The sequence below is a fragment of the Melanerpes formicivorus genome, unplaced genomic scaffold (genome assembly GCF_026170545.1).
Source record: "Melanerpes formicivorus ecotype bairdi unplaced genomic scaffold, bMelFor1.0.p_v2 SCAF_53, whole genome shotgun sequence".
Classification (NCBI taxonomy): domain Eukaryota; kingdom Metazoa; phylum Chordata; class Aves; order Piciformes; family Picidae; genus Melanerpes; species Melanerpes formicivorus.
In genome coordinates this window covers 2698317-2720877 of record NW_027142405.1, presented here as the reverse complement: position 1 = coordinate 2720877, position 22561 = coordinate 2698317, and the positions used below count along the sequence as shown (strand labels likewise).

The window sequence follows — 22561 nt, the reverse complement described above, 5'->3', positions numbered from 1 at the left end:
AGAATTAAGTCTAAATCAGTTCCACGATGAAGGAAATGGAAATAAACCTGTAATACTACAGCACCACAACATGAGTGTTATCTAGCTGCAGGAGGGATCAGTGTGTGATTTATTTTAGTTAAATGTATCTGAGACTTCTCAATTCTCTCTGTTCCAGGCTGCATACTCCTCGTTCAAGCTAACAGTGATGGCCATGGTAGCAATAGCTTTGTTCAGGAATTCTGCTAAAAGTAAAGGTAACAAGAGGAGAGATTGGGCAGTTTTGCAAATGCTCATATTAAGTTGATGCAAATCAAGTAAATTACTGCTTCATTTGCCTGTCAAGATAGAAGAAATTGATTTGGGGGAGGAAGAGAAATCACATGATGGTAACCACGTAACAAAAAAATTAGTTCAGACAACCCAACACAAAAATTACTTTCGTTTTTGTGTGCTTCCCCTCCCCTCGAAATTATAGCTAATTAGAGAGAGAAAAAAAATAATTAAGTCAAGCTTTATTACCTAAAAAAGACCAAAAACATCACCATAACTTACCACTGTATGGGGGTGGATGACATCAGAGTAGAGAAAGGAAAACCAACCAGTTTCATTTACATGAGATTTCCTTAAACTACTATGTAATGCCCCAGGAAATGGTGGCTTTCTGCCTCAGCAGCTTTCCTTCAGGATCAGCACTACAACAGTATCTGTCTGTATTACCTGAGGTTCTGAATAGTCCTTCCTACTGCTACCTTTACAGTCAGAGGCTACCAACTACCTCGGTACTGAGCAAAGCACCAGATGACTCATTTTGGTGACTACCAGGCGATCACAGTCCGCTGATGACATGAGGCCCTTCATCCAAGAAGGTAAAAGGACACGCAGCTACTTCATTGTGTATGTGGGGTTAGAAAAAAGGAAAGGCAGCAGTTAGGATTCACTAAGAAGATGGGTAACAATATTTAAGATGAAGAGGCCTCCCATTTTGAAAGGCAGAGGCCAGTCAAACAGATCACAAACATGTTTTTGCTGTAAACACTACAAGAAGGGGAAGAAGAAGGTGGGGAGAAAGAATATCAATTTATGGATGTAACTGTAAGCAAGGCCATGGCTTGCAGCTGTATGACACTTTGTCCCCACTACCCCTCCTCCCCAAAACACAGATTTCTGAAGAACGAGCAAACACCGCTTACTTTACTAAGCTTTACATGACTCTGCATCCTACAAACATTCTCTTATTGGCTGTGAAAATCAGCCCTTTCAAAAGGGAGTAAGAGGGATGCATAATATGCTGTCACATTCTGTAACATCTCACCCGTCTATAATTCATCGCCTATATGGAAAGCGTGGTGGGGCTGACCTACACAGCTGGTAGCAAGTTTGTCTATGGGAGAGGAGAAAAAAGCAACCAAGAACACCACACTCACACACTGACACCGAGAGCAAGGAACCGAGAGCAATCTGATCAACCAGGGAAGGTGGCACCACGTTAGAACTCAGCCCCAGGCAAACCTCCGGGGGCTGACAGCCGGCTCCCCCCGCCCCGCGCCGCCCCGCCCCGGCCCGTCGGCGACTGTGACAGCTGGCAGCTCCCGAGGGGGAGTTCCCAGGGTGTCCCGGAGGGGATGTCACCGCAGGAGTGTCCCGGGGGGGAAAGGGGGAAGCACCTGGTACTCACCTCGGGGCAGGGTCACTCGAGGACCGGAGACCACATTCACGCGTGTCCGCGTCGCCTCCTGCTAGAGCTGCGGCGGGCGAGAGATGGGAGGAGAAGGGGGAAGGAAGGGAGGGAGGGAGAGAGAGAAGGGGAAAGGAAGGAAGGGAGAAGCGGGAAGGTGAGGACAGGGGCAGCGCCCGCACCTGCCCCGCCGCCCGAGGAGGGCGAATGACGAGCCCCCGGCGGGCGCTGCAGCCGTAGGAAGAGAGTCACTCACCACCGCTGCCGCCATCCTCCTCCTCCCCGGTGCCGTGCACCCTCAGCCCGCCTCCTACTGCCACCGCTTCCGCTCTCTGCGGTGCGTAGCGAGGGGAAGGGCGGGGAGGCACCGCCCCATCCCCGTCGTTCCTCGCCGCCGCCACTGTGCAGGTACCTGCAGCTGCCACCCGGGCCGGGGGTCGCCGTGGGGGTGGTGAGTGAGCCCCGCTGGGTCCCCTTCGCCCCGCTTCCCGCCCCCTTGGTCTGCCCACGGGTTTGACGTGGAGAGAGAAGTATCGGAATCTACCGATTTAATTAAGGGTCGCGGGCTTAGGCCCCCTGTTACCTACCGTCCCCCCGGGGCAATGGGGCCGTACAGCCGCCGGGTGACTTCCAGATGTGTACAAAACGGGAGGTCACCTCTGCTCCCGTCATCCTTAAACAGGATGCGTTTTAGAGTCTTCACCCTGGGGAAAAAAGTCCGGCCGAAGCCATGGGTAGCGAGCACATTGAATCCAATGCAGCTGCATGTGAAGAGTCTCCAATTTATAAATCTCTTAAACTGTACTAAATTTGTATTTGATTCTGGAAGATAAGTGCTGGTTGCAAACTGTTCATGGGGTGGGGGTATTTTTTCTCTCTCTCACAGCCACTTGCCCTCCCTGGGTATGATGGATGGCTCAGCAGATATGTCCAGCGTCCTGGAATGCTCTGATACTGGGTCACAGAAAGACAGAGTGGTGACTGAGGAGGAATGGCTGCAAAAATGGGAAACGGGTAACATTGGGTTTCACAAGGAGCATGGGCATCCGTATGTATCTTTACTCTCCTGCCTAAGGTTTTTAAAGAAATGCTGGGATGAGTGACATAGAATTACAGAATAGTTTTGGTTGGAGAAGATCTTTAAGATCAAGTCCAGCCATTAACTCAGCACTGCCAAGTCACCACTAAACCATGTCCCTCAGCACCGTGCCTACGTGACTTTTAAATGTTTCCAGGGATGGTGATTCAAAGACGTCTCAGGGCAGGCTGTTCCAGGCCTTCACAGCCATTCTGAAGGTTATTTTTTTTTTTTCATAATAGCCAACCTAAACCCCTCCTGGCACAATTTGAGGCTGTTTCCTCTTCTCCTGTGAACCTGATTCGTTTAAAAAAAATTCTTAATAGAAAATGGAGCACTGGCAAAAGGAAAATCAGTTTCAAGCTGTACCTGTACGAAGTTGGTGAGGGGTTTGGAACACAAGCCCTATGAGGAGAGGCTGAGGGAGCTGGGGTTGCTTAGCCTGGAGAAGAGGAGACTCAGGGGTGACCTTATTGTTCTCTGCAACTACCTTAAGGGAGGTTGTAGACAGGCGGAGGTTGGTCTCTTCTCCCAGGCAACCAGCACCAGAACAAGAGGACACAGTCTCAGGCTGCACCAGGGGAGGTTTAGACTGGATGTTAGGAAGAAGTTCTGTACAGAGAGAGTGATTGCCCATTAGAATGGGCTGCCTGGGGAGGTGGTGGAGTCACCGTCATTGGAGGTGTTCAGGAGGAAACTTGATAGGGTGCTTAGTGCCATGGGTTAGTTGATTAGGTGGTGTTGGATTGGTTGATAGGTTGGACGCGGTGATCTTGAAGGTCTCTTCCAACCTGGTCTATTCTATTCTATTCTATTCTATTCTAGTCTATTCTAGTCTATTCTAGTCTAGTCTAGTCTATTCTAGTCTATTCTATTCTATTCTATTCTATTCTATTCTATTCTATTCTAATTCTATTCTATGATTTTACACAGGTACAGCTTGAAACTAAAATCTATTTTTGTAACCTGTAATAAAAATGTATATTTTTATATATTTTACTACTCAATATCTTGGGTGGTAGTATCTTCAAACACCATCGTAACTTACTCACAAAATGCTTTCACAGGTTCAATTATTGGGTTGTGGGTTTTACATTTCACATATAAAGACAGTTAAATAGAATGAATAGAATAGAATAGAATAGACCAGACCAGACCAGACCAGACCAGGTTGGAAGAGGCCTTCAAGATCATCGTGTCCAACCTATCATCCAACACCACCTAATCAACTAATCAACTAAATTTGCTGATGCATAAGCTCTGCACTGCTGTTCATGAGTTATGAAATTGAGGCTTAAACCAGAGAGCATCAGTGTTTTGATTGGGATTAAACTAACAAGGTGGGAATTATAAAAATATATTTATTTCCCCAAAAACCCCACCCCAAAATGAGGTACAGAACTGATTAAATTTAGTTACAGGCTCTGTTCAGTCACAAATTCTACCAGGATGTTTATGTACAATTTAGAGAATTGAGAAAATGGAAAAGGCCAAGCCACAAAATAGCTTTGCCCCACTTATAAAATCAGAGGCAAGCCAGGACCTTAGGGAAAGCCAAAGAGAATGCTGTTTGTACTCACCAGGATGGAGCAGGATTTGGGAGACAGTCCTTAGGACTCTCTTTGGTGGCAGGCTCCAGAACTGCAAGTTTATAATCCAATGTGTGTATAATGTGGCACAAATCCAAAGGGAAAGGGACCCACCAAAATCAAAGTGTCCTTAGACACAGCTGACACGAGGCAAGACTCATGCAGCAGCACTGCCTGAGCAGTGCGAGGGAAGCTGCACTGCCAGCCAGTCCCAGCCAACAGCCGCAGTGTTATGGCAGGCAGGGTCACTTCAGCAGCAGGCAGGGAGCAGGACCCCAGAGTAGGCAGGTCTGGGAAGAAGCCAGGTCTGAGTGCTGATCTCTCCAATTCTGCCACGAATCCAGAGTGAGAGCAGAGAGAGTCCAAAATGAGCACCAAAAATGAGAGCCCAGTCCGCTTTCTGGCCACTCTGGGTATGATTTTCTAGACAATGTGTCCAGTGCCAATATATACTGGGCGCGAGGAACCCAGCCAGTCACAGTTCCAAATCCCAGCACGGGCTTCCCCCCCACAGGTGAATACATGTGAGGGGATTCAACTCCCAGTGGGAAGAATGGAGCCTTTTTACCTGTCCTCCAAGTCCCCAGTGGGGAGGAGAAGGCAATTTCGCAGCTTTGTCTTCCCTCATTCAAGCCTCCACTGATGGAGGTGGGGGAAGCGGGGTTTGGAGCACCCTGTAACAATCAGAGTAGTTGTTGTGCACTGGAAGACAAGGACCTAAGGGGGCAAACCTGATTATAGAGTTATTCAACTTACTTTTCAACTTACATTTAAAACCTGGGGATGTGATTTAATTGAGACAGATGTTTAACAGTCATTCTGTTTAAGTTGTTATTATGGTCCTCTTAAAAGTGAGCTGTTTGGTTTGCTTGAAAAGACAAATAGAAAACAATGAGAAATGTGTTTGTTTCTAGTGAAAAATTAATTTCTAAGTAAATGGAAGGTGAATGTTGTTTCTTTAAAATGTTTTTCTTTCCAATTATGTGAAATAAATGGAACTAAGAACCTGTGTGGCAAGTCTGCAAGTGGCATAGGGTGTAGCACTTGGCTTTTAATGTGCTAGCACAAATGCTGTGTCAAGTAAGATGTGTCTGTTCTTCTGCAGGCTCCTCCAGAAGTATCTGGATGTTCTCTTAAATGGCAGGAGTGGACTGAAGATATTTTTCCCACTTTGTGGTAAAGCAGTAGAGATGAAATGGTAAAGCACAGATTATAAGAGCAAAAATCTTATTTGGTGTGGGGAAAGAGGGAGAGGGTGAGTTCCCAACCTTGTATTGGCCAGCAGAAATGTCACACATCTCGACTGGTAGGAAAGCGGTGTCACTGGAAGCTGAAGGGAAGAGGATGTTTGGTTTAATTTGCTGGTGTTTTGTGTAGTAGCCTAACTGGGATGGGGGTAAGCACTAATCTGAAAGTCCTCCTGATTATCCTGAGTTCAGCTTAGGGAATGATGAATTTGTGATAGAGCAATTGAAGTCAGGCCTTACTGCTGCTTCTCATGGTAGCAATGCCAACTTAAATTGCCCACAATGAGGCCACTTGTGCCAGAGCGTATTGCCAAGGGACCATGTGGCACGTCACACTGAGAATGTGAGTGATTTGGGCTAAATAGAACTTCTTCTTTTTTAACATTTATTATTTTACTTAGTTGTTGTTGGTTGTTTTTATTATTATTATTATTACTACTAATATTAATATTAATATTATTTTACTTTAGTTGTTTGGTTGGGTTGTACTTGTAATGAGGGGCAGTACAAACCAGCATTTTTTTGTTGGAGGGAAAGGACACAAAGCAAACTGCAAGACTGAACTGCATGCTCAAGGAACCCAGTTAGTCCCAGTTACCAGGTTTTATCATGGTAGCCAATCACTAGGCTGACTGTAGCTCTGCCTTGTGTTGATTTTGCACAGAGCTGCAGCAGTGTAGAGGTTACCCCACCCTGCTGCAGTTCAGAACATACTGCTGTAAACTGAAATGAGCAATTTTTCTGCGTAATCACCTTTGTTTTATTGAGTTCATAGAAATAAATTAATAATCCATGGAATTTAAATGAAGCCTGTAAGTCCTTGTCAGGTGCATGTCAAGTGGTTCCAATTTAAGCTTAGATGGTGGAATGCAGATGTTCAGTAAAACGTGAACACTTCAGAAAGTCATGGTTAAAGATATCAGTGCATCCTAAAGCCAGGATATCCCTAGCAAATACTGCATGGGAGAGGAGCATTTGGTAATGGCCTAACCTGCAGGCATCACATAAATGTGAGACTTCTTTCTTCTGTCTGCAGGCTGGCGGACATGGGACACAGTGTTGTTGGTGTGGAAGTCAGCGAGCAAGCTCTGAAGGATTTTTTTACAGAACACAATCTGCCTTATTTTGAGGAGCCAGTTCCAGAAATTTCAGGAGCAAAAGTGTTGCAGGTACATATCCTACACTGGTGTGGTTAATCATGCAGTGCAAGCATAACTGAGCAAACAAGTTATTCTGCTTTTATGCCATTGTCTTCCTGGTAATCACTCACTTCTCCTAAAGAGGTCTGAAAGGAAGTTCTGAATTGTAATTTTGGACTGAGAAGTTGTTCTTTTGAACTTACTGCTTTGGCCTTTTTTTCTTACGACATTAAAGCACCTGAATGTAAAGTAAATGTAGTTTAAACCTGGATAGTTAAGTGCCTTAAGAGATCAGAACTTCTGGTAGGAATCAGGGGAGGTACCTCAGTAAATTAAACATAAAATATTTCTCTATTTATGTTCCCCTAAGCATGTATTTGAGATACAAACACACACTTATAAATGCATATTTAAAATATATTGGTGCTAAATGATTATTTCCTTTGCTTTTTATTGTAGAGTACCTCTGGGAACATTTCTTTGTACTGCTGCAGTATTTATGATTTGTCCAGGTAAGACTACACAGTGAGTTTTACAATTCTCTGTAATTAGATATGTATTAATCATCATATTATTTTATTTGAATCAGCTATAAAGATTTGGAACAGGCCTTCACAAGAAAACTCTGGTTAACTTGTATAAGAAAGGTGAATGCCAGTCTCCAACAAAGAAAACCTCTTTTGTTGACCATTAGATTAAGATGCCAAATAAATGTCTTTAAATGGGCTCCTTGTTCTGAGCCATCCTGTGAAAGTTACAGTAAAACATATTTGCTTTTACAGTAAAAGCAAATTATCTGTAACATTATTGATGGGTTCTAGGAAGCAAAACCCTAACACAGTGCCTTGCCCAGAGTAGCTTAGAGGATATAGACAGAGGTATCTTTTAGAAGCAGTTTCTTTAAGTACTAAATATATTTTTCCCCAAACCCTTGATTAACATAGGCGTATGTAAGATGCACCCGTTGATCATATGTGTCCCTTGCTTTACTTAACATACTTTTCTCAATAGGCTTCAAGTACCTTACATCATTGTCACTCTTTACAATCTTCAGGGCAAAACCTCCCTGAAGAGGTGCTGAAGTGTGCCCAGAGAACGACAAAACTGGTTAAGGGGCTGGAGAACAAGTCTTGTGAGGAGTGGTTGAGGAGCTGGGGTTGTTTAGCCTGGAGGAGAGAAGGCTGAGGAGAGATCTCATCACGTTCCACAACTACCTAAAGGGAGGTTTTAGTGAGGTGGGGGCTGGTCTCTGCTCCCTGCTATCAAGCAAGAGAACAAGAGGAAATGGCCTCAAGTTGTGCTAGGGGTGGTTTAGATTGGATATTGGGAAAAATTTCTTTTCTGAAATAGTGGTCAGGCATTGAAACAGGCTACCCAGGGAGATGGTGGAGTCACCGTCCCTGGAGGGGTTCAAAAAACGTGTAGACATGGCACTTCAGGGTATGGTTTAATGTCCATGGTGGTGTCAGGTCAACAGTTGGACTTGATGGTCTTAGAGATCTTTTCCAACCAAAACAATTCTATGATTCTGTAAACCTTGGGGGGGGGGGGAGAAAATAATACTGTATTACTTGAGTCCAAAGTCTTTTAGACAGCAGACTGTTACTAATACTTCTGCTGGTGCTGCTGACTCCCACTGGTTTGAATAGTGTATATATAACTAATCCTGTAAAGTGAGGACCTTTGAACAGATGGACTGTGTATGAATGTGATTGAAGATACTGCCTTGTTTCTTCCCTGTCTTGTCCCTGCAGTGTAGCTACTTGCTGTACATCCTTCTTGTTGTGAGCTGAAAAGTTGCCCAGGGATTGCTAATATTTCTTGTTAGTAATTTTTGAAAAATATGGTTCTAAGTTTTGTATCAAGTAGCATGGTATTATAATACTATGAAATAAATAACAATTAGACAATTAATTATATTTTTGGTTCATGTTACTGGGTCCATTACATAATTTGTCATCCACTAAATAAATCATGCACGTTCTGTATGCATGGTTCTGTACTGGCTGAAAGTATGAACTGCATTCCTTACAGTAGGCAGCAGATACCTGTGACCAGAAGAATGTACACACTCTTCTAGTTTCTATGGACAGGCAATTTGATTAACTACCCAGTAATTATGAACATCAAATTTATTTCACTCTTGCTGAGGCTGGTCTGCTAATAAATCATGTTGATCTCCATCAGCCTGGCATTTATTCGAGAACTTAGATGTGCTCCTGACCTTTGTCAGGATGAGACATTTCAAAGACTCTTACTAGTTAAAGAGTAACAGGAATTACCACTCTTTGTGGAAATCTGGGACATATGTAAAACAGTTCCATTACACAACCATTGTACTTCCTAATATGTGGGGGGGTTTGAAAATAATTTAAAACCCACTTTAACTGAAGCTGTTAAATGTATGCAGAAATAGAAACCACAACTTTAACTGCTTAAATCCAGTGGTATTTCTGCAGATACCTGGATTTCTGCTTCATATTAATTTTTCTTAGTTGTAACTAGACTGTGATCTCTGATGCTACACATCACGTAAAAGATTGGCTAGTGGTGCAGTGAAAGGGACACCCAAGAGGAGCATTTCCTAACACCTTTGGAATCGGGATGAGAAAAAGCTGTCTGCCTTTTTTGACTTTTTCCTCATGACTTGTTTCTCCTCAAAAAGAAATTGGATGTGCAGACAGGTAGAGAGCACCTAGATGCTCAACAGGGCCCTGAGATCTGGGTAACCAGGAGACCAGGATTGGGGGATGGCCACAGCATGACACTACCTGCAGCTTGTGATGTCTGTAGGCCCTGACAAAATTAGTGGGGAATAAATTACATTAAATCCCTATATGGAGCCACTGCTGCCATTCAAGTTAGACCAGGTTGAAACTGGTAAGCAAAAACAAGTGCAAAAAAATTCAGGAGCTTGCCTAGGGAAATGCAGCAGACTCAGCTGTGCAGGGAGAACAGCCTTCAAGCCTCAGAGGACCAAGTTTGTCAATCCATTAGACTTTGCTTTGGTCCCCCTCATGCCCATTGCATGTTTAACTGTCTCTGAAAATTTCCTTTTGTTTAAGGGGCTGTTATTGAAACTAGATACTTAGTCTTGGCAAACTTTAAAAGAAGTCACAGCTTCAAAGAGATACCATCTCTCATCACAGTAGAGTGGGAAATACAGGATCAGCCTCTGGGTTAGGTGCCAGAGACTTAACAGGGCTGTTGCAATGAAATGAGCAGCAGACAGGGAGAAGGAATTGTCATGGTTTAACCCCAGCTTGCCCACTCCCTCTTGCGGTGGGATGGCAAGGACAATCAGAAAGGTAAAAGTGAGGGAGAAACTTGTGATTTGAGATAAAAACAGTGAAATAATTTTTTTAAACGTACATAAATCTTTTTTAGTAAGACAAAACCCTCCCTACCCAGCTTTTTATGCTGAGCACGGTGTCATAATGGTCTGGAATACGCCTTTGGTCAGCTGGGGTCGGTTGTCCCAGCTATGTGTCCTCCCAGCTTCTTCTGCACCCTCAGCATACCTGTTGGTGCAGCGAAGAGAAGAAAAGGCCTTGACCACACTGTTTCCAGCACAAATCCAAACCAGAGCCCTATACTCGATACTGCAAAGAAATGTAACTCTACCCCAGCCAAAACCAGTGAAGTGTTGCAATTGAACTCTGATGCCCTCCCAGTAGGTAAAAGGGTATTGTACAATTCCATACCATATTTTTTCTCATCAAGTAAACCTAATTCAGATTTTACTTTAAATCATGCAATTTAATTATTACTACCTTATTATCTAAATTTCTGTTTCAATAATTAGCAGAAATAAACTCTTCCTTCCCCCACAGATACCTTCATTTCTAGGGTCACCATGACTGCTCTTACCATTCATCCATAAAGGCACTTCCCAATAGTCTTGGCTATTTGCAGATTTGGTGTGGTCACTGAAGCCATCTGCCAGCATATCCAGAAGCAGCAGTGTAACTTGGCTTTTCTGAGACTAAATCAATCACATGCTGGAGCTAACAGCCCTGGGCATGTAGCTGGGAACTGAGGTGTCTAACATTAATGGGTGTGCTGAGCTCAGTAACAACAAAGCACTGAGGCAACTGCATTTGAAATCATGCACGGGTTTTAGAAAGTGACCAAGAAATATTGACGTGCTGAATGCATATTAGTGCTGCTACCTCAAGGGTCATTGCACAGTATGATTGCCAAAACCTCAGACTTGTAACCCAGATGTGTTTAAGCTACTTTCCTTCCTCCCTGCCTTGTCTCAGCACTCCTTAATGATGGGGAAATGCTGAGCAATTCCAGCACCTCTTTGCTGTTGTGGCAGGGCCATGATGCAGGGGGCTTTCTTGGGTTCCAGGTTATATTGTTTTGGATCATGAAAATGCTGGACTTTAATAAAAAGATAGTGGGGAATCTGCACAGCTAGCTAGGGAATCTTTATGACTTCACAGTAGTATGTGAATGAAGATGCCTTTTTACTATTTTTAAGCCTTCTCCTCATTTTCCTGTAGCTCAATAGTTGGCAAGTTTGATGGGGTTTGGGACAGAGGAGCTCTGGTCGCTGTGAATCCGTGCGACAGACAACGGTTAGTAAATGTATTTTGTTGTTGTCTTTAATGTGCTGCTTGTCAATGTGTCCTCTTTCATTTAAAGGACTAACCCACACAAGTTCTTCGTGACCACAAGCATTACAGAGGGCTGTATTCTACATTTGTGAGCTTTCTTCAGGAAGCCGCCCTGCCTCTTGGTGGGGGAATGCGTGGTTTGTTCCAACCCAGCAGAAGCAGAGCTGGAAGTCTCATCTGAATTTTATTATTTCCTTTTCACCCTATCTGCTTCTCCTCTCCTTGTTCTTTATGCTTCATGTCCCTTTATTCCAATTCTTCCTTCTTGCCTATAGCCAACACAAATGTGGTTTGACCCCACCCCCAGGGATTTTTAGATACATAAACCTGAACTGACATTACTGTGGAAAGATCAGTACTGTATTGTGTACTGTATTTGAGACTGGCAGATGAGCACTGTGCTTTGTCTGATAGTTTTGAGAGGAATATGCAAAAAATACGCAAAGAATATGCTTGTTTATGAGGAGTAAACACTAACCTTTATTTGAGATGTTTCCTGTGAAACCTAAATTCCATGCTCAGGAAATTCAAACTAAGCTTTGCTTAGTTTCTGTGCAGTTCAGGTTGTCTCTGCGTGGAAGTGCACGTCACTACTTTTGATGAATATTTTGAACGCTATGTGTGAATGTTTGTGCAGTGCCAAAATAACAAAGCATAACCTTCTCCTTTTAGCTATGTCAGTTCGATGATTACCTTAATGGAGAAAAAATCTTCTTACCTCCTCGTTACAGTTTCCTATGATCCAAGCAAACACAAAGGTGAGAACATTGCACTGTTTGTTCAAAGTGTTTTGTGTGTTTTAATACAGATTGTATGTGGAAGTGGTAGGTGCATTAATATCTTCCCCAGGATTTTTTAACCAGTGTAGCTTTTGCCAGCTGATCACACCAAAACTGTGTGTCAAAAACTTCAGAGGTTTTCCAAGCTTGAGACTACATTTGCCTTCACTCTAGCATTCAAACATGTCTGTGGAGGACAGACATGCTGTATTAACAGGGAAATAAAACTGGAGGTGTGGCTATGATAGTGAGGCTGGAAGAATGAATGTTCAGAGTAACATCCTGTCTGACCCAGGGAGCTTCAGTCACTCCCAAGAGTATTGCCTTAGCTCTGTTTACCCAGTACTTGCAACCCAACATGTTCCCCATCTTGTGCCTCCCTCCTAGTCTCTACCGTGGTCTGAATATGCTTGGAAGAGGAGAAGTGCTGTAAAAATGTAAAATGTATTTTTCCCTTTTGTAACTTTTGTTACATACTGAGGTCTGAGGTATTTCAAAAGAATAATTTTTTTGGTTGTTAATTATAACTCTCAAGAGAAATAAATTTCTTGCTGCTTTTGGGTTCTTCAGCATGATTATCCCTGGGGAAAAAAAAGGTCTTGTTATCATAAGCAACCATAGTTTAATTAATTGTTCTCCCTCTGACATTATTCAGCATTTGGCTTTTAATTATGTCATTGGAGCATAAAGATACTGTGTGCTGGATTCACACTGTGCCCTGAGTGGCTGTATCCACAGTGTGTTCATGGCTTCTGACGTGGCTTCTGGAGATGATGCAGCAGCAGCGATACCTGAAGCTGTCTGTTGGCCCACCAAAGTGCCATGAGTTCTTGAATGTGATGTTTGCTGGTTCCTGCACATGGTGCTACATAGTGGAGCCCCACGGCAGGCCAGGTGCTGTGAGTGATGGAGCTGGCTTTCCTGCTGCACTGTGTTTGAGTCATCTTTCTGATTAGCTTCACCTTCATGCATTTTCTTTCAGGCCCACCATTTTACGTTCCTGAATCTGAAATTAAAAGCTTGTTTGGTAAGTAATATTTCATAGAATCATAAAATGGTCTGAGTAGGAAGGAACCTCTGAAGGTCATCTAGTCCAACCCCCTCTGCAGTAAGCAGGGGCATCCTCAGCTAGATCAGGTTTTGACTAACCCCTAGGAATTTTTTCCAGAACAGATCAACATGTTTATATGTCTCTACCCCATCCTGTGACATGTGATAGAGAGTTATTTGCTTCTTATCTAAGGGGTGGAGGCATGGAAAAATAATGGGAAAAATAAATACCATTTTAGCCACAGGGATTTTGTTGTCAAGGAAAATTCACCTCTTCAAAAGATATGAAGAAAACCCAAGAGACAGATGCTGTCTCTTTCTCCCCCTGGCCATCTTTTCATTCTCCCAGGATTCATACTGCACACAGTGATCTTGTAGCTGCTGTCTTAGTCCTGTTTGACCATTTTATCTTTCTTTGCACTCTATCACCAGCTACCCTGCTTTTAATACAGGGTCTTTGCATACTACCACCATTTCTTCATGTAACATGCCACGCAAAGAAAACACTTAAAGTACAACTCAAATCCATTAAAATAATGAAAGTCAGAATTATGGCAGGAACTTAATTTTGAAAGTTCCTCTTGATGGCTTCCTCCTGATGTTCCACTTCTTTCGAACTTACAACTTCCAGAAACCCATGCAGTGAGTTATTGGCACGGATAGCTGCATCCCAAAGCGAAAGACCTGGATAAGTTTTCTCCAGTGCGTTTGTGTCACTGTGAGGAAAGCTGTGAATAAGATTTGGGGTTGTTTTTTCCCCTGACAGTTGGCATTTTTCAGTGAATAATCATTTGTTATTCTTTCTTCCTTTTCAGGCAACCACTGTGAAATAAAGTGTCTTCAAAAAGTTGATGACTTCTCAGACAAACACAGAGAGTGGGGACTAGATTATTTTCTGGAGGTGATATATATACTAAAGTTTGCAGCTTGATTAAAATTAATTAAAATAACTTACCTTCCATCTTGCTTTTATTTATAGCTCACCTTCTACAATGAAACATTTTAGGGCACTTCTGAAGCAGGCTTCATCATACAGAAAAATGCCTGTGGAATGTTTGTATCATAGTATCAGTCAGGGTTGGAAGGGACCACAAGGATCATCTAGTTCCAACCCCCCTGCCATGGGCAGGGACACCCCACACTAGATCAGGCTGGACAGAGCCTCATCCAGCCTGGGCTTAAACACCTCCAGGGACGGGGCCTCAACCACCTCCCTGGACAACCCATTCCAGGGTTTCACCACTCTCATGGTGAAGAACTTCCTCCTCACATCCAGCCTGAATCTCCCCACCTCCAGCTTCATTCCATTCCCCCTAGTCCTATCACTACCTGAGATCCTGAGAAGTCCCTCCTCAGCCTTCCTGTAGGCCCCCTTCAGATACTTGAAGGCCACAATTAGGTCACCTCAGAGCCTTCTCTTCTCCAGACTGAACAGCCCCAACTCTTTCAGTCTGTCCTCATTTGTCTATTTTGCTTAGCAAATCAGCCCTCCTACATAACTGCCTTCACTGTCTTGGGATGTATGTGCATTTTCTTAAGCTCCTTGCACAAACAAGCAATTTAAAAGTGTATCTTTTTCTTCCATATCTATTCAAATTGCCAGAGCTGGTAAAAAGCAATGTTTCTGTTTCTTTTTGGCTCTTGCCAGTTGATAATGTCTGATTGGTGTTCCATAGGTCAGCCTAGCCTTGTTGGCTGGCAGCCCCAGGAGCCATGGCAGCTGAAAATGCTGTTTCTTGCCATGCTGGTTTTGTGCCAGGCTGGGCAGCTGGGCAAGAGAGGCGGGAAGCTGGCGCAAGTTGCTTCTCTCTATCCCCATTAGTTGTGATTACAAGTCAAGAGATGAGCTGCCAGTGAGCAGGCAAAAAACAGTTGGCAGCAACCGCCAAGGGAGAACTATGATAGAGCAGGAAAGAGAAGAGGGAAGTGAATTGAATAGTAATAAAGGAGAAAGTGTAGGGAGAAAATGTCCCTGCAGTTGGTGGTGAGTGTGCTGTTCCCTCCCTCACTCGAGGAGCAACTTTGATGAGGCACATCAGCAAAGGGTTTTTTTAGTCTTAGAGTGTTCAAAGAAAATCCACAGAGCTGCTGCATGTTTATCTGAACCCAAATCTTCCACTGCAGGTCTTCTGTCACTCCCATATGGATACTACTGCAGTTTTTAAGTATTATAAAATCTGGGGCTCTCAAAACCCTTTCTCACCCTGACCTACTCCTCTCGGCAGCTTCTTTTGAAAATGCTGGAAAGGTACAATTACAACAAAAAAAGCAAATAAAAGCCTTTAGAATGTTGTAGTCCTGAAGCTGCAAGTGAGTCTGATGGTTTTGGCACAGCAGTCCCCAGGCTACAGCACTCTCAATACTGCCTGTAGCTACTGGTACTTCAAAGCAGGGTAGACAAAAGAACTGGCCCATGGACCAGTGCAAGCTGGGAGCTGCTAATTTATGATACTTTTAATTTCTGGACAATACTGTAGCTATACCAGGTTAAAAAATCTCTCTCCTCTTGACCCAGAATTTTTTTCCAATTGTAGTGTGAGAGCTGCTGAAGTTTATCTGAGGCTTGCAGATACGCAATAGCTGCAAAAGGCCAGGTGCCAGTCATGGGGCTGCTGCATGCTCAGTGATGTCCAGCACAGGATTCCCAGGTATGTGACAACCTGTGAAGAATGACAGCACTTCTCAGATGAGCCATTTTAGGATGTGTAAGGTGTCTCTGACACAAAGATCATCCAGGGGCTGAAGCATCTCCTCTATGAGGACAGGCTGAGAGAGTTGGGGTTGTTCAGCCCAGAGAAGAGAAGGCTCTGGGGAGACCTTATTGTGGCTTTAAAGGGGGCCTTCAAGAAAGGTAAGGAGGGACTCTTTATCAGGGAATTTAGTGACAGGACAACAGCTGATGATTTTAAACTAAAAGAGGGTGGATTCAGACTAGATATAAGAAAGAAATTTTATTACAATGAGTGTGGTAAGACATTGGAACAGGTTGCTGAGGGAGGTGATGGAAGCCTCATCCCTGGAAGTTTTTAAGGCCAGCCTGGATGTGGCTCTGGGCAACCTGATCTAATGTGAGGTGTCCCCTGCCCATGGCCGGGAGGGGTTGGAACTAGATGATCCTTGAGATCTCTTCCAACCCTAACAATTCATTGCCCATAGAGACTGTAGAAGCCCCGTCCCTGGGAAACATTTCAGGTCAGGTGGTTTCGCTCTCCTAGCAGCCTGATCTAGTTGAAGGTGCATCTGCTGACTTCACAGGGGGCGTTGGACTAGATGAACTTTAAAGGTTTGTTGCCCGCCGACGGGGCAGGGCGATTCAGAAGGGCGGACTGGCGCGGCCCGCGGGGCGGAGCGATGCTGCCGGTGGCTGCAGCATCAGCCACCAGCAGCCGCCCACCGGCAGCATCGCTCCGCCCCGCGGGCCGCGTCAGTCCGCCTCAGCTCGCCCACAGAGGGCGCCCTGTCCGCCTCAGCTCGCCTCACTTCGCCTCGCCGCAGCTCATCCTTACGCTGCCGCCTCGCCTCAGCCGCCTCAGCACGGCGGGGATGGCATCGGAGGACGAGGCGGAGCTGAGCCTGCTGGAATGTCGGGTGTGCTTCGAGCGGTACGGCCCCGGCGGGCAGCGGAGGCCGCGGAACCTGCCCTGCGGGCACGTCCTGTGCCAGGGCTGCGTGTGGGCTCTGGGAGGCGCCGAGAGCCGGCGGTTGGAGTGCCCCTTCTGCCGGCGGGCCTGCGGCTCCTCCGAGACCAGCGACTGCCTGCCGCTGCTGCAGCTGTTGGAGGTCCTGGGCCCCGAGTGCAGCAGCATCTCCTTCGCCTTGGGGAGGAGCGCCGGAAGGGCGGCCGGGCCGGCTCCCGCGGGCCTCGGGCTGCGGCAGACCCTGGGGGGCTGGGGGTCGCTGGTCAACCCCACGGGGGTGGCGGCCTGCCGGAGATCGGGGCGCCTGGCAGTGGCGCACGACGGCAAGAAGAGGATCCACGTCTTGAGCACCAGCGGATCCTGTCTGCAGCGGTTTGGGGAGCGGGGGTGTGCGGACAATGACATCAAGTACCCGCTCGGTGTGACGATCACGTCGGACGGGCACGTGGTGGTCACCGATGGCGGAGACCACTCAGTGAAGGCCTTTGATTTTGAGGGAAGGGGGGTCCTGGCTGTTCGGGAAGGTTTCTCGTTGCCCTGGGGTTTGGATGCCACCCCTGAGAGTGAAGTAATCCTGACCGACTCGGAGGCAGGTGCTCTCTACCGCTTGACGGCTGACTTCAAGAAGGGGAAATTAAAGAAGTGTCAGATGATCCGGTCTCAGCTGATCAGTCCAAGAGGGGTTGCTGTCTCCCACACCTCAGGTGTTGTGGTGGTAATAGAGCACCTGAAAGCTCAAGGACTGGACAACAACAGCACCCGAGTGAAGATACTCAATGCAGAGATGGATCTCATTGGCCAAATGGATAACTTTGGTCTGAGCCTTGTTTTCCCCTCCAGAATATATGCTACAGCGGTGGCATTTGACAAGGAGGATCGTATTATAGTAACAGATGTCTGTAGCCAGGCCATAATATGCTTAGGGAAACCTGAGGAGTTTCCCATCTTTAACCCTCTAATTAGCCATGGGCTTTCTTATCCCATGGGACTGACTTACATGGCAAACAATTCCCTCATCGTTTTAGACAGTGGGGATCATTCACTAAAAATATATAGCTCCACCTGAATGGGTTTAGATGCATGCTGCTACATGTTCACGCTGCTTTTGACCATAAAGCAAAGTTCTGAAGTTAGTAAGTGTGTAGGGAGGAGGCATTTTCTGGTCTTGAAGTGGAAGTGTCATCTCTGACCAACGCATGCTTCCTGCAGAACTTATGTTGGAATCCCTTGCCTTTCTGGGGGAGAAAACTTGGCCATTGCAGGCTGTAGTCAACAGTGAATCAATCAAACTAATTATCTGGCATTTAAACAGTATTCCATACCTTGACAACCAAATGGTTTTGGTACTTTTTGACAAGTAGTAACAGTGACAATTGGAACGGAACAATCAAAGATCAGAGCCTGGGAGAGCAAGTGATGCATCATTTGTTTATGTTTCCAGCAGGTAGTTTTCATTATTGTTAAGCACAGGTACACTCATGAGAGGGACAGGGTTTCTGTTTCTGGGATTCCTGCATGAGGAAGGAGACTGGGTTGACAAAATGATAGCAGAAATGGAAACTTCAGTTCAACACCACCTGAATCCAGCTAAGATCATTGCAATGGAGGAGCTGCCACTGATGAGTTGCGTGAAGTGGATTGATGCTCAAAGCCTATTTTCTCTATACCAAGGAAACACAATTCTGGGAGCACTCTTCTCTCTACTAGTTTATTTCCAGCTTTATTAGGGTTGTACTGTAGCACTTGATCTTCCTGTAGAATACACAAGTCTGTGCCTTTATCTAGAGATAAATTTGGTGTGTGGTCACCAGCATGGGCAGCTTTCCCTAAAAGCCCCTTGAAATAGTGTTTAGACCACAAATACTTCTGGATATATAAAATGGAGTTGGCCTTGGTGCTAACACAGCTGTGTTTGGGAGTTTCTGATACTGCCTGCCTCTATCTTGTCGTTAATATGGTACTGTTTCACAGTGAAGCCCAAGATTCAACTGAAAACTGAAATGTTGGTGCGAAGCAATAGAGAAAGGGAGATGTAAGCCTCATTTTCTTTTTCTAGCTTCCAAATGAGATTTCTTTCGATTGTGAACACACAGGAGATTTAGATTGGTTTCTATTTCCCTGAAAACAGTTTCACTGTGGACAGAAGTTCTGTGGCCTTATTGCATTGTGGAAATTAAGGTATATCTGACTTACTTGGAGAAGGTTTTAACAGCCCCACTAGAAGTCACTGCTGCATTTTTAGGCACTTACCTGCTGCTAAAATGATTACTTAAGCAGTTCAGCATTAGGAGGAAGTTAGATGTAAATGCTCTTTGAAGTAGATACAAATAGGTAAAAATGGCATCAGACTTTTGAGGTAATTTATTTAGTCACTGAAACCATTAACATGAATTAACATAATTTTAAATTCTCAGGCAATCTTTCTAACAGTAAATCTTTCATCACACTTTTGGGCTGACTGTAGGGCATATAGTTTAAACTGGAGCAGTTTAGCCCTCTAATTCAGACAGTTTATTAATCTAGCCTATGCAAAAATTTATATAAACCCCCCAAATCTATTAAATGCAGGTGTTTGTAAAGGTTAATTCAACAATGCCCTGCCAATAAAGTGTGATTTGCTTACACCTATGTTGAATAATTTGCTGACAGCTCCTCAAATCTTTGTATCATGGGTTTTGATGTTACAAGCCAGTTTCTCCATTGCAGTTGCCTTGCAGATGGTTTGGATACTGTGTCCAGTTCTGGGCCCCTCAGTTTAAGAAGGACATCGAAACACTTGAACGTGTCCAGAGAAGGGCAACAAGGCTGGGGAGAGGCCTTGAGCACAAGCCCTGTGAGGAGAGGCTGAGGGAGCTGGGATTGTTTAGCCTGGAGAAGAGGAGGCTCAGGGGTGACCTCATTGCCCTCTACAACTACCTGAAAAGTGGTTGTAGCTGGGAAGGGGTTGGTCTCTTCTCCCAGCCAACCAGCACCAGAACAAGGGGACACAGTCTCAAGCTGCGCCAGGGGAGGTTTAGACTCGAGGTGAGGAGAAAGTTCTTCACTGAGAGAGTCATTGGTCATTGGAATGTGCTGCCCAGGGAGGTGGTGGAGTCACCATCCCTGGAGGCGTTCAAGAGGAGATTGGACGTGGCACTTGGTGCCATGGTCTAGTCATGGGGTCTGTGTTGATAGGTTGGACTCCATGATCCTCGAGGTCTCTTCCAACCTTAGTTATACTGTTATACTGTGATTTTGTTTGGGTTTTTTTTGTTGGTTGGTGTGTTTTTTTTTTTTAACTGGAGATATCCTGCTATAAAGTGTTCCTGCTATAAAGTGTTTGTAGGGTCATTTGTTGCTATTGAAAATATTTGGTCTTTTCTAGCCTTCTCTACTGGCAGGTTACACTGCAAAGCCTTTGGTGGGACCAGAAGTAATCCTTGGCTATTATGCAATAGGTGTACAGCCCTGAGCAGGAGCACTCTTGAAGGGTTAGGAAGGAAATTTACTAGTGAAACAGTTCCCCTGGATTACATATTCATCTCTAGGTTCCAAGGAAACGTTTATCTTTGAGGAATATAAAACCAATCAGATAACAGTGCCTTTGGGGAGCTGCTCTGTTTCACAAAGCATGCAATACCACCGGTTCTGTACTCATTAATAGTTTATCATGGTAGTGCTTCCTCGGAACTGTAGGCTGTGAGCTTTTATCTTCTCAAATCAAGCTCCCTGAGCTTGGGTTTGCTACTGAGCTCACAGTTGGGCAAGTTTCCTAGCACCTACTGCCACGTGGGCTACTTCCCAGTAGCTGAAATGCTGAATTTAACTATTTGACTCGTGCTTTTTTTGAATCTACAAAAACTCATATTGTTGCTGATTCTACTCATATCTGTCAAAGGATAGGGCCTGGCTGGCCACTAAATGAGAGACAGATGCTCTCTGTTAATTTCTTTCCCTTCCAGAAGGCAAAAGAAAGGGAATAAGGGATTGGAAAAGAAAATATCATTAATGAAACAATAACCACAGAATGAAGTAGATACAAATATGTACAAATCCAACATTGAACCCAACCCCTCTGAAAGGTGGTTGTAGCCAGGAAGGGGTTGGCCTCTTCTCCCAGGCAACCAGCACCAGAACAAGGGGACACAGTCTCAAGCTGCGCCAGGGGAGGTTTAGACTCGAGGTGAGGAGGAAGTTCTTCACCGAGCGAGTCATTCGTCATTGGAACGGGTTGCCCAGGGAGGTGGTTGAGTCATCGTCCCTGGAGGTGTTCAAGAGGAGATTGGACGTGGCACTTGGTGCCATGGTCTAGTCATGGGGTCTGTGTTGATAGGTTGGACTAGATGGTCCTCGAGGTCTTTTCCAACCTAAGTTATACTGTGATACTGTGATACTGTGATGGTAATTACTTCTCTGTCACCACTAATGCTGTGGGGGTAGGCACTGGGGAGGTCCCAGTCTGGACTCAGTGGCAGATGGGAACACTGCTTCAACTTGATCCATTACAAGGCCTAAATTGAGAAACATGTTAAGGAACTGAGAACGTGGAAAATGCAGCAGTAAACCTGAAATTTAAGAGAGGATGTGAGACAGATCCACCAACATGTAGGTAACAAACTAAAAAGCCTTTGGCATTTTTGCTCACTCTTGTCTCTTACACATATATGCACATTTTCCCCATAGCTAGTGCAGGTATCTGTTACCTTCAGGACAATATCTTTATGCCATCTGCTTTCCAAAGGCTCAGAGAACGCATGCTGCTCTGTTGGAATTTAGTCTCAGATTTCAGAAGAACAAAAACTTGTGTTTTGAGACAGGGATGGCAAAGGGTGAGGGGCCCACACCTGAAGAGGTGGGTGATGGTGTTGGCATGTGACCGGATGTGCTCAAAATGGTGACGGCGATATGTGTGCTTACCTTTGGAAAAGAGCCATTTCATACAGAAAGTAACATGGGATTGTGTCTAATTGCTTCATAGATTGGCTTGGGTTGGAAGGGAGCTTTAAAGGTCATCTAGTCCACCCCTCCTGCAGTCAGCAGACACATCTTCAACTAGATCAGGTTGCTCAGAGCCTCGTCTAACCTGACCTGGAATTTTTCCAGTGATGAGGCATCTACCACCTCTCTGGGCAACTTGTGCCAGTGTTTCACCATCCTCATTGCAAAAATGTTCTTCCTTAGATCTAGTCTAAATCTTTGCCCTTTTAGTTTAAAACCATCACCCCCTGTCCTGTTTCAACAGAACCTGCTAAAAAAAGTCTGTTCCCATCTTTCTTATAGGTCCCATTTAAGTACTGAGGAGCTGCAATAGCATCTCCCTGGAGCCTTCTCCAGACTTCAGTGATAGTTACTCTTGCATTTCTTTCTGTTTTGTTTTGTTTTAAAGAACCTAAGCTAAACTTTGAACAACCCTCTGCACCTCATGCTCTAACAATTTGGATTAAAACCAAACAAATACAACAGACAGTATTCCCCTAGTGTCCTCTATGCAGCCCCTGCTAGAGATTGGTATGTCTGTTGTGCACACACACTGCAAGTCCTGTTGGTTTATTTTTAAACATCGATCTCGGGTTGCTGTCGCTGTATATAAATGTCCCAGGCTATGTTTACAGTGTTAAGGAATAAAGCAGGCAGTGCAGGCTCAGGGTAGACCTTACTGCTGCCTTCCAGTGCTTAAAGGCTGCCTATAATAAAGATGGGGCCAACCATTTTAGCAGGGCCTGTTGCAACAGGGCACGGGGTGCAACAAGAGGAATTTGCCTACGTTGATTTTAGTGTTT

The 22561-nt window shown here is 44.8% G+C and overlaps 3 protein-coding genes across 4 annotated transcripts in view; 2 read left to right on the top strand and 1 right to left on the bottom strand.

The window, feature by feature from the left end:
* Window positions 1-1975, bottom strand: part of KDM1B (lysine demethylase 1B) — a 29697-nt gene extending 27722 nt beyond the window's left edge. Inside the window, exons 1-2 of the mRNA XM_068160839.1 lie at window positions 1914-1975; window positions 1658-1724 (exon numbers count right to left, since the gene is read on the bottom strand). The gene's annotated coding sequence lies outside the window, so the exon portion shown is untranslated. The remainder of the gene's footprint in view (window positions 1-1657; window positions 1725-1913) is intronic.
* Window positions 1976-1990: 15 nt separating this feature from the next.
* On the top strand, window positions 1991-14118 carry TPMT (thiopurine S-methyltransferase). 2 transcript variants are annotated; one of them, XM_068160847.1, is made up of 9 exons: window positions 1991-2065; window positions 2544-2705; window positions 5430-5522; window positions 6608-6740; window positions 7170-7222; window positions 11222-11296; window positions 12008-12093; window positions 13097-13141; window positions 13980-14118. In XM_068160847.1, exons 2-9 carry the CDS (start codon window positions 2563-2565, stop codon window positions 14093-14095), a joined length of 744 nt encoding a protein of 247 aa, XP_068016948.1. In that variant the 5' UTR covers window positions 1991-2065; window positions 2544-2562; the 3' UTR covers window positions 14096-14118. The 2 variants fall into 2 exon arrangements, with proteins under 2 accessions (XP_068016948.1, XP_068016947.1); XM_068160846.1 differs by having other exon boundaries at window positions 2029-2108.
* A 2547-nt stretch (window positions 14119-16665) lies between these two features.
* Window positions 16666-19826, top strand: NHLRC1 (NHL repeat containing E3 ubiquitin protein ligase 1). The gene has a single exon (XM_068160781.1). The coding sequence runs from the start codon at window positions 16708-16710 to the stop codon at window positions 17866-17868; it is 1161 nt and encodes a 386-aa protein (XP_068016882.1). The 5' UTR covers window positions 16666-16707; the 3' UTR covers window positions 17869-19826.
* The last annotated feature ends 2735 nt before the right edge of the window (window positions 19827-22561 follow it).

What these genes read in the sequence shown, in the direction of transcription:
- TPMT (XM_068160847.1), top strand. Translation starts at nt 2,563, where the DNA reads ATGATGGATGGCTCAGCAGATATGTCCAGCGTCCTGGAATGCTCTGAT. An exon ending in AATCCGTGCGACAGACAACG is followed by an intron (nt 11,297 to 12,007) that starts GTTAGTAAATGT and finishes TTCTCCTTTTAG; the next exon opens with CTATGTCAGTTCGATGATTA. An exon ending in TGAAATTAAAAGCTTGTTTG is followed by an intron (nt 13,142 to 13,979) that starts GTAAGTAATATT and finishes CTTCCTTTTCAG; the next exon opens with GCAACCACTGTGAAATAAAG.
- NHLRC1 (XM_068160781.1), top strand. Translation starts at nt 16,708, where the DNA reads ATGGCATCGGAGGACGAGGCGGAGCTGAGCCTGCTGGAATGTCGGGTG.